General features: G+C 40.8%; 1 protein-coding gene across 2 annotated transcripts; it reads right to left on the bottom strand.

The window, feature by feature from the left end:
* Window positions 1-3,812: 3,812 nt before the first annotated feature.
* LOC108442567 lies at window positions 3,813-10,694 on the bottom strand. Of its 2 annotated transcripts, none has more exons than XM_017722665.2 (3): window positions 10,633-10,694; window positions 5,069-5,309; window positions 3,813-4,960 (listed from the first exon to the last, which is right to left on the bottom strand). In XM_017722665.2, exons 2-3 carry the CDS (start codon window positions 5,161-5,163, stop codon window positions 4,087-4,089), a joined length of 969 nt encoding a protein of 322 aa, XP_017578154.1. In that variant the 5' UTR covers window positions 5,164-5,309; window positions 10,633-10,694; the 3' UTR covers window positions 3,813-4,086. The 2 variants fall into 2 exon arrangements, with proteins under 2 accessions (XP_017578154.1, XP_037393283.1); XM_037537386.1 differs by lacking the exon at window positions 10,633-10,694 and adding an exon at window positions 9,098-9,476.
* Between the last annotated feature and the right edge of the window lie 491 nt (window positions 10,695-11,185).

The following is an 11,185-nucleotide window of genomic DNA, read 5'->3' as shown; positions in this document are numbered from 1 at the left end:
TGCGTGATTGCTTACACAGATTTTAGGACACAGTGTTTCTGCTGCTGAATGCTCACAAACGTTCTCAAAACACCACACACATTTCTTAACTCCTTTCAATTCTCCCATATTGATAGCAAAATAAAATAAAATACTGGCTATAAACGATGAACTGTCTCCTGAAAACATATTCAAAATACTAAACAGATCTATCGTATGAATTTCGACAGTAAATCAGGCTTTTCACATGGCAAAGAGAAAGTGATAATGCCGTCATCTCAGTGAGTTTGCTCCTGTATTTGCATTAAAATGAAAATAAACTTCATATGAAGTCCTCCTTGATAGCTTCATTATTTTGATCATTATATTTGAATCTGTCTACATAAGAAATACACACACACACACACACACACACACACACACACACACACACACACACATCTTCTAAGCCGCTTCTTCGCGGGGGGTGCTGGAGCCCATCCCAGCTGTCATCGGGTGAAAGGCAGGATACACCCTGGACAGGCCGCCAGTCCATCGCAAGGCAACATAAGAAATAGTGTTTACATAAAAAACACTGTGATACAAAATGTGCACCACATTTTAAAGAACAAAAAATGTAAATGTAATGTAGACAGAACAACAGAAAAAAACAAGGCACCTTTGACACATTTATGTTTACATAAATAAATAAATAAATAGGTAACTATGCAGGGTGCTGTCTCTCTGTTCCATTTGTGATCTTCTTGAAGTGAGTGATCTGCCGATGAGGACTGCTCATAGACCTTCCTCAGTCAAGACAGATAAAACCTCTTCATTTGGTTTAGAGGTGGTGAATATGGTGGGAGATGTAAATGAGCCATAGTTGGTTCTGGAATGAAGCTTGAGTGACGTCCATAGGGCCACACAACCCAACACAGAGAAGAGACTGTCCTTCTTCCACTGTTCCTCTCCTTCTCTGTCCCTACAGTCCTTTTCTTCCTCCCTTCTTCTTTCAGCTGTTTCGTCTGTACTTGTAGTTGCTGTTTTTATTCATGTGTCTGTTGCTGTTTTGAAGCTCACTGGCTGAATGCTGACAGTTATAGCCAATTCATACATTGTAGACACTCTGTCTTTACCTATCTGCATTATATTCATTATATATTTTGAAATTTATGGTAAATAACATTTTGTTTTATTAAAATAACTTTACTTTTTCCCCATGTGGTATGGCTGATGAGGAATTCTCGAAAGTGACCCATTGTTGCTACCTGATAGGTCTGGGGTGTCACTGCAACTTGGGGGGGGGGGGGTTGACCTAATGAACTGGTTCACGCTATTTATTTATTTATTTTTCATTCGTCTCGTAACGTTATATAACGTGCGAATGATTTATTAGTATTTTATCATGCATTGCATTGCATGGGAAAAATAAAAGGCTGTAATTAACGCCACACGTGGGCAGGGACGATAAAAGGTTTAGGGGTCATCAGCAGCATTCACTTCTGTTTTTGGCAGACAACAGGGAGCCGTTTGGTTTGGTGTGATCTGCGTGTTTTAGTGTTGCCGCTGTGGGAGCTGAGTCTGGTGGGTGTGACCTAATTGGAAGTTAACTGTGTCAGGAGTTATAAGCAGGTTTCCAGCCTTGCTTAATTGTTTGGTCTTCCATGGAGCTGGAACTGCCTTTGACTTTGAACGGTTCATTATTCAGGTTGACCACAGTTCCCCATCATGGTTCTTAGGTGGTTGAGTACCCCCTGCAACCCTTAGTGGAGCTGGGCCTGGTTGCCTGTAGGCCCCAGTTTTTCCCCACACTGTTAGCTTGCCTTTTTTAAGTGCCAGTGTTTTATTTGTGAGGTGTACTGTATATCTGTACTGAGCCACTAGCGATAAGTGTTTGTTTTTATTTATAGTGTACGTGACCAGTATTTTTAGCACTAATATGTGGAACTTCAAAGGGGGGAGCATTATAATTTTTATCACCCCCAAAGTGGCTGAGTGAGGCCCATTGGTGAGGGTTGGAGTGTACGCCCATCACCTCTTTGTTTGATTTCTGGTTCATTTTGGAGTGGAGGTTCTTATTTTGGTTTGTATTTTTGGTTGACCTAATTGATGCTGTTTTTATTTATCCTTTTTGTATTTAATCTTGGGTTTGGTTATATAGTAGAGGTGTTTTAGGTGCTACACTCTGTTAGCCTCTTGCTTTTAGTTGATATCTGTATCACTTGTCCCTTTGGTGGTTCTTTTATAACCCCCATAATTGCTGCTAGTATTTATTTCCTGTCTTGCTGCTGGTATTGAATAAAGTGCATTCTCTGGTTAAACAGCCTTACAACTCTTTTATTAGAATATACCTTGCAGGGATCCCTAACCAGTATAAATTTGGGGGGGTGTAGTTGGAGTCTACTTCGGGGGGGTGGTGACAGCTTCTCTTCTTCTCCACCCCAAAGCGATCACACCCAATATCTCAGTACAGGACAGTAGAAGGAGTGCAGAGAAAAGCTCTGTTGACACTGTTGTTTTAAATGATTTCATGAGATCATCATGATGTTTGTGATCAACCTGTAAAAGCTGAGGCTGATTGAGATGCAAATTGAAGAATTTTGGAAACTGTGGTCTCTGAATGTGTTCAAACATGGGGTAAAACATGCTTATAAATTGGTTCAAACAGAGTGATGATGTTCTAACTGTGTGGACAGTTTTAAAAAAGAGAGAGGAAAAAATGGGAAATTAATAAACAGGTATTAATGGAAGCCTCAGGACACCGTGCAAGTTAATCTGCAGCCATTGAGTCTATTAAGATCTGTTACTGTAACCTTTCTGTGCTTTTTAACATTGAGTTTTATTTTGGATATTTGGCTCCATCTCCTGGCAGAGACAGCAGAGAAAGCAGCTTGTCTAACTCTACACTAGAGATCAAGCATGCAAGATGTGGTGATAATTGAAGAAACAGTTCAAACTACACGACACAGTTCTTGAGTTTTAATTCCTTATATTTTAAAAGAAGCAAAGATACATGGATATGTAACCAGCAATATAATCTTCTTCTTTTTCTTCTTCTTCTTTCGGCTGCTCCCATTAGGGGTCGCCACTGCGGATCATCTGCCTCCATCTTGCCCTATCCACTGCCTCCTCTATTTCCCACCAACCATCTCCATGTGCACCTTCACTACATCCATAAACCTTCACTGAGGTCTACCTCTTCTCCTTCTACCCGGCAGCTCTATCTCCAACATTCTTTGCCCAATATATCCACTATTTCTCCTCAACACATGTCCAAACCATCTCAACCTGGCCTCTCTGGCTTTATCTCCAAACTGCTCCACCTCCACTGTCCCTCTGATCTGCTCATTTCTAATCTGGTCCATCCTTGTCACTCCCAACGAAAATCTCAGCATCTTCATCTCCGCCACCTCCAGCTCAGCCTCCTGTCTTTTAGACAGAGCCACAGTCTCCAAACCATACATCATAGCAGGACGCACTACTGTCTTGTAAAACCAGCAATATAATACATTTTAAAAAATACTTCAGTATGCAAAGCGCATATTAATGAAGCAGAGCTGTTCATGAATGTCAGTTATTATGACAATGCCTTTGAAATGCACACTAAAAGCTGAGCAGAGTTAGGTTAACCTAAAGCATAAAGAAATTTGTATTATTTAATTCTTATATAGTTAAAAGTCAGTTATGATTAAAATGAAGAAAAAAGCTAATATAAAAGCCTAATGATAAAAACAAAAACATGAGATTTACTAAAATAAAAAATTTACTAAAATATTTCTAGAACATAGGCACTTGTACTGAAAAGATATAAAAGTACTTACATAGAACAGATAGAACATGACATGACACATTCCTTTTGATAGGCACCAGCTGTATTCACTGGGATAACATACAGCACACACAAAAACATTTATACATTAAAGCCACTTGGTGGCAGTAGTTAATGACACAGACAATTAAGCAGTCATCCATTGTACATGGAAAATTATAAATGATGCAAGCTAAACGTGTTTCCTCAGTTTTAGTCTTTAATATAAAACAACAGATTTCAACTGAATTTCTGTAGCACTTCAGTTCTCTCATAGCCATTAAGGAATAAGCTGCATATTTATGTCCTTTTTAATCAGTTTAAACTCTTGTCATCATTTTTTCTGTAGCAAACTTATTCAGCTTGGGTAAAAGTGTGTTCTCTACCTCCGTTTTCAAAGTGATTATTTCATTTAAGGTGTTCTGAAAATGATTAATCGTTTCTCTCATCGTCCAAATGAACCGTCCTGCTTTTGATTCCAGTTCATACACCTGCATTCCAGATTGTTTATTTTTCAGTTTTTCAAAATCTCTAAGCGTTCTTTCATCTTCAGAAATATAGAGGAAATCAAATAAATCTAACAGAATTGTAATCATTGGGTTGATGTTTCCTGTCCAAGCTATAGTTCTTGTTCCCTGCATTAACAGTCTCTGTAGGTCCGCTGACTTAAATAGTTTTGCAAGCTGTGACCAAACGTCGGTATGCTTTCTGAGTTCTCTTACCTCAGATTTTAACAATCTAGACTGTTCATCTATTTGGTACTGCAGTATCTCCTCAACCTGGTTACAGACATTGTGTAAGTGTTTGGTGACTATTCTAGCTGTTGTCTTGAACGTCTGCAGAGCTTTCTTCACATCTTCAAGTGCCTTCTCCTCTTCCTCATGTTTATTTCTGTTACCTTTCAGGCTGTATATTGCACCTGCCCCTACCACAACTGCTCCTACAAGCAAGGACGTACCAAGAGTGAAGGGAGCCAGTGCCAAACAAAGTCCAGCTCCAGCTCCAGCTCCTAGTGCTCCTAGTCCTGCCAACATTCGCCCTGCTCTACTCTGTCTGGTTGCTTCTTCATATTTACATAAAAACTCATCTGAGCTCTTTTCCAGATCCTTGATATTCTGTTGGAGTTCAGGCTGATGCTTTTCATAAAGTCTTATGAACTCATTGCTGTTCTTCAGGAGATCATCAGGGAGTCCTCTATCATAAACAGATAAAATTAAATAAAACACATTTAAGACCATTAATATTAGTAAACAGCTTGAGATCAAATTGACTTCAGTTAAAAAAATCAATAGTTACACTAACCTCTCCTCAGCAGAGAAGTTTGGAGGTCCAGTCATGCTGTCATCACTGTCACTGCTGCTTCTGTCCTCCGCTGCCTGAGCCCCCTTTGTTGCCATAGTACAGACTGGCAGAAGATCATCAGCTAAAACAAACTAATCTGCCAGAACTGTTTTCTCCGAGTTCTCTTTGTTGTCACAATTCAGTTTGATTGGAAGATCTTTGGAATGAAGCTCTCAACCAGGACAACCTTTGTACCAACAAACTGTAGAAATGTAGAAAGGAAGAAAACTGTAAATGATTCTTATAATTCCTGCTTTCTTGAGAATGTAGTTTGAAAAAATACATGCTGAACTGTTCTCTAAACAGCTTTAATACTGCAGGGAACTTACTACACTGTTACGTACAATTGTTATTTTATTGTTTTTTACAATTATTGTTTATTTTTATGATTAGTGTTTAGTGTTTTTTTTTTGTTTTGTTTTTTAAACCAGCCATTAGGGGTGTACTTTGTGTACTCCTGGTACTGGTCCCAAGCCCGGATAAATGGTGAGGGTTGCGTCAGGAAGGGCATCCGGCGTAAAACTTGTGCCAAAACTATCATGCGGATCACAAATATGATTGCCATACCGGATCGGTCGAGGCCCGGGTTAACAATGACCGCCTCCGGTGCTGTTGACCAGCAGGGTGCCGGTGGAAATTGGACTACTGTAGGTCGAAGACCCTCAAAGAGGAGAGGAGGAAGGCAGGTTAGAAAGAGAGAGAGAAGGAAAGGCAGGAGTGTGGAGGTTAGAGTAGGGACTCTAGGGAATAGGGACAATGACTGGTAAAGGCAGAGAGCTTGCAGACATGATGGAGAGATAGATAGATCAAGGTAGATATTCTGTGTGTCCAGGAGACCAGATGGAAAGGAAGCAAGGCCAGGAACATTGGAGGTGGATTCAAACTGTTCTATCATGGTGGAGAGAGGAAGAGAAATGGAGTAGGGACAATCCTAAAGGAACAGCTTGGGAAAAGTGTTCTGGATGTAAAGAGAATATCAGACAGGATCATGAGCCTGAAGTTGGAGGTTGATGGTGTGATTTTGAATGTGGTCAGTTCATATGCACCACAGGTTGGTTGTCAGTTAGAGGAGAAAGAGGAATTTTAGAGTAAGATGGATGAAGTGGTAGATGGTGTTCCTAGAGAGGAGAGATTAGTGATTGGTGCAGACTTCAATGGACATGTTGGTGAAGGGAACAGAGGGGATGAAGAGGTGCTGGGTATGTATGGTGTGAAAGACAGAAATGCGGAAGGTCAGATGGGTGTAGATTTTGCAAAGAGAATGGAAATGGCTGTGGTGAACACTTTCAGAAGAGGGAAGAACACAGGGTGACATACAAGAGTGGAGGGAGGTGCACACAGGTGGATTATATCCTTAGCAGGAGATGCCACCTAAAGGAGATTGGAGATTGTAAAGTGGTGCCAGGGGAAAGTGTAGCAAGGCAGCATAGGGTGGTTGTCTGTAGAATGAGATCAGAAACAAAGAAGAGGAAGAGAGTGAAGACAGAGCCAAAGATTAGATGGTGGAAGCTGAAGGAGGAGGATGGTTGCAGGCAGTTCAGGGAAAAATTGCAACAGGCCCTTGGGGGCAGTGAGGAGCTACCTGAGGACTGGGAAACTACAGCTAAGGGGCTAAGAAACTGGCAAGAACGTGTTGGGTGTTTCATCTGGTCAGAGGAAAGAAAACAAGGAAAGTTGGTGGTGGAATGAGGAAGTCCAGAAGAGTATTCAGAAGAAGGCCGCTAAGAAAAAGTGGGATAACCAGAGAGATGAAGGAAGTAGGCAGGAGTACTGTGAGGCTAGTCGCATAGCGAAAAGAATGGTGGCAAAGGCAAAGGCTCAGGCCTATGATGAGCTGTATGAGAGGCTGGACAGTAAAGAAGGAGTAAAGGACTTGTATCGTTTGGCAAAACAGAGAGATAGAGCTGGAAAGGATGTACAGCAGGTTAGGCTGATAAAGGATAGAGAGGGAAATGTACTAGTGAGTGAACAGAGAGTGATGAGGAGATGGATGGAGTACTTTGAAGAACTAATGAATGAGGAAAACGAGAGAGAGAGGAAGACAATGGGGGGAGAGATAGTGGATCAGGAAGTGCAGAGAATTAGTAAGGTGGAAGTGAGGGCAGCTTTAAAAAGGATGAAGAATAGAAAGGCAGTTGGTCCAGATGACATACCTGTGGAGGTATGGAGATGTTTAGGAGAGAAGGCAGTGGACTTTTTAACCAGGTTGTTTAACAAAATCCTGGAGAGTGAGAGGATGCCTGATGAGTGGAGAAGCAGTGTACTGGTCCCCATTTTTAGGAACAAGGGTGATGTGCAGAGCTACAGCAACTACAGAGGTATAAAGTTGATTAGCCACACCATGAAGGTATGGGAAAGAGTTGTTGAAGCAAGGCTCAGTGAGCAGTGAGCAGCAGTTTGGTTTCATGCCCAGAAAGAGTACCACAGATGCAATTTTTGCATTGAAAGTGTTGGTAGAGAAGTACAGAGAAGGTCAGAAGGAGCTACATTGTGTCTTTGTGGATCTAGAGAAGGCATATGATAGGGTGCCAAGAGAGGATGTGGTACTGTATGAGGAAGTCAGGTGTAGCTGAAAAGTATGTTAGGGTGGTGCAGGACATGTATGAGGATAGTGAGACAGTGGTGAGGTGTGCAGTTGGAGTTACAAATGGTTTCAAGGTGAAGGTAGGGTTACATCAGGGATCAGCTTTGAGCCCCTTCTTGTTTGCAATGGTGATGGAAAGGTTGACAGATGAGGTCAGGCAGGAGGCTCCATGGACCATGATGTTTGCAGATGACATTGTAATCTGTGGTGAGAGCAGGTGGGAGAGAATCTGGAGAGGTGGAGGTTTGCACTGGAGAGGAGAGGAATGACGGTCAGTAGAGACAAGACGGAATACATGTGTGTGAATGAGAGGGAGGCAGGTGGAAAGGTGAAGATGCAAGGAGTAGAGGTCGGAAAGGTGGATGACTTCAAATATCTTGGGTCAACCATCCAGAGCAATGAACAGTGTAGAAAAGAGGTGAAGAAGAGGGTGCAGGCAGGATGGAGTGGGTGGAGACGGGTGTCAGGGCTGATGTGTGACAGAAGGATAGCAGCAAGAGTGAAAGAGAAGGTTTACAAGACACGTCCTGCTATGATGTATGGTTTGGAGACTGTGGCTCTGTCTAAAAGACAGGAGGCTGAGCTGGAGGTGGCGGAGATGAAGATGCTGAGATTTTCATTGGGAGTGACAAGGATGGACAAGATTAGAAATGAGCAGATCAGAGGGACAGTGAAGGTGGAGCAGTTTGGAGATAAAGCCAGAGAGGCCAGGTTGAGATGGTTTGGACATGTGTTGAGGAGGAATAGTGGATATATTGGGCAAAGAATGTTGGAGATGGAGCTGCCGGGTAGAAGGAGAAGAGGTAGACCTCAGAGAAGGTTTATGGATGTAGTGAAGGTGGACATGGAGATGGGTGGTGTAAAAGTAGAGGAGGCAGTGGATAGGGCAAGATGGAGGCAGATGATCTGCTGTGGCGACCCCTAATGGGAGCAGCCGAAAGAAGAAGTGTTTTTGTTTTTTAAGTGTCTATTTAAATTCACACTTTTCCTGTTTACCCTCTATTTAATACTATTGTTACACCATGGGGTCAGAGAGTAACGCAATTTCAGTACACTGTATGTCCTTTGCATATTGTAGTATTGACAATAAAGCTGACTTGACTTGACATTTCTCATTCATCTTTCATTCATATCTCATTGTACAAACAATATAAATGTAGCCTCAAAGGTACAGCAGTGGTTTTAAAGTTCAGTTGTGTACTTTTAATACATTTTTCCCAGGTGAAAAGTACGTATTTGTACCCTTTCCTAATCTATTGTTTTAAAACTGAACAATAAAATAAAAAGCCTGGAGACGAGACGGGGTGTGTGGAGTCAATACAACATAGAAAACAGATTTTCAATGCATTATGGTACAGTTATATTCTCTGACTTAAGGTACTGAGATGTACCCTTGAAGGACTCACCCCAGTGACAAGAGGGGTACTGCTCCAGTGACAGATTAGAGCCTTTATTGGGAGTCATTATTGCCATCAAATCTGTTGCAATATTTCTTGCTGCTGTGCCAACCCCATTGAACAGGCCCTCTTGTCCAACATCAGTATCTGACCTCACAAACGCTCTTCTGGATGAATGGGCAAAAAATTCCCACAGACACTCCAAAATCTTGTAGAAAGCTTCTCAGAAGTGTGGACACTGTTACAGCTGCAGTGCGGGGACCAACTCCATATTAATGCCTATGAATTTAGAATAGCTGTGTGTAGCATAAAAGTACTGTGTAGGTGTCCATATACTTTTGTCAAAATAATGTACCATTACTGACTACAAAGCATGTCCAAAAACAGAACCGTTTAATGGTTTCTACCTGTTTTTTCAAGTAGGGTTGACTGAACAGGTCACCATATAACATCAGCTCCTTCAGTGGTACTCAGAGAAAGGCATTAAGTTGGCTGAATGACATGCTGTTCAACTGCCACATACAAATGAAAAACTGCTCTCTAAATGTCTGATAAAGTTTTAAATATCTGTATATGTGAGCTACAGCTTATATGTGACTTGTTTTGTGTCCCACTGCTGGTTTGGCAAAAACAGTGTGCTGCAAATAGTTGATTAAAAATTTAACTTAAATGAAAAGGCTTCCACACTCAAAATATAATCTATTTTATAATAATAATAATAATAATAATAATAATAATAATAATAATAATACAAAGACAGCAGTAAGCATTTTTTAAATCATAACAAGTTAAATGAAACCAAAAACCATAAACAAGCTTAAATTAAACGAAACATAAACATACAGTTGCAGTAAGAATAACATGTTAAAACAAAAATAACAACAGCAAAAAAATTAGGATTAAAAGTGCTGTTACAGTTGAAGAAGTGCAGTAGAACTAACACTGTTTTAAACTGAGCTGGAAGCTGCGCAAACAAGAACTCATCATGTCTTGGAATAACATTAAATAATAAAACTAATAAAAAATTAGTCCTCCTGCTAATAACGTATGAAGCCCCTGCTTCCCTAAGTGTCAATCATTCTGTATTTGACCCACACCATCAGTAGATCCTGCAGATCTTTACAGCCGCACCCTGCTCGCCCTCCTTCATCAAAACAGCTTTGTATCCAACAGGGCCTACAGGAGGGTGGAGCAACATCTCCACTAAAATCTCTACAGAGCTCTGTACAGTGCTCTACAAAGAGAACTGAGAACTAAAGATCTTGTGGATGAATTGACCAAATTATAAAGGGAAAAAAAGCTGTTAACAAACCACACAAGTTCCATAGACACTCGTCCATGTATACATCTTTAACATCTACAGTACAGCAGCACATCATCTCCTGGGAGGAACGCGCTTCTGCCATTTTGATGACCTTGAACTTTAGTTAATCTAAGAAAAGCTGTTAAAATACACAAGAAGATTGAACCCCGTGAAATGAAACTGCAAACGCTGATCTAAGTTCGTTTTTTTCTGTTTATATATCACAGCAAAATAAACATACCTGATGAAAGACGAATCTGCGTGTTTCTTTCTTTCAGTTTCGTTTCTATATGATGATGTTTCTGTATCCAGCAGGGGGCGCAGCTGACGCACTCTGAGATTAGACCTTGCAACGGGCGAATGCAAAAGTTTGGGTGCCCCAAACTTTATTACGTTTGGTTGAAAAGGTGAAAGTAAGTCCACCTCCTCTTCAGAGAACTCACTTCTCCACATTTTAACGCATTGTTACTGTTTTTTTTTTTTCTGGAAAAAAAAGTAAAATATAAATTTTCCATTTCACGTTTTGTTTTTCCTCAAGATGTTAGACCAAAACAAAGGTTGTATAAGGATTAACCAAAGAAATGTCCTAGAAAATGTACTGATGTGAGAAATGCCTTGTAACAATATAGACAACAGGTAGCAGTACAGCTGAAGCACCGCAGTGGCTGGATGATAACGCTCAGCTGTTAATAGTGATAATACCAATATGTTAATCAAATGAATTTCTAGGAAACTGACCTGATGTGTGAGTCCAAATTTTGGACGTTGGGCAGCACATCAATAACTGCACAAAA

Source organism: Pygocentrus nattereri, chromosome 1 (genome assembly GCF_015220715.1).
Source record: "Pygocentrus nattereri isolate fPygNat1 chromosome 1, fPygNat1.pri, whole genome shotgun sequence".
NCBI lineage: Eukaryota > Metazoa > Chordata > Actinopteri > Characiformes > Serrasalmidae > Pygocentrus > Pygocentrus nattereri.
The sequence above is the reverse complement of the archived record's forward strand: the minus strand, read 5'-3'. Positions and strand labels throughout refer to the sequence as shown.

Coding starts and splice junctions, on each gene's coding strand:
- LOC108442567 (XM_017722665.2), bottom strand. CDS start 5,163: ATGGCAACAAAGGGGGCTCAGGCAGCGGAGGACAGAAGCAGCAGTGAC. Junction 4,961..5,068: donor AACTTCTCTGCTGAGGAGAG/GTTAGTGTAACT, acceptor TGTTTATGATAG/AGGACTCCCTGATGATCTCC.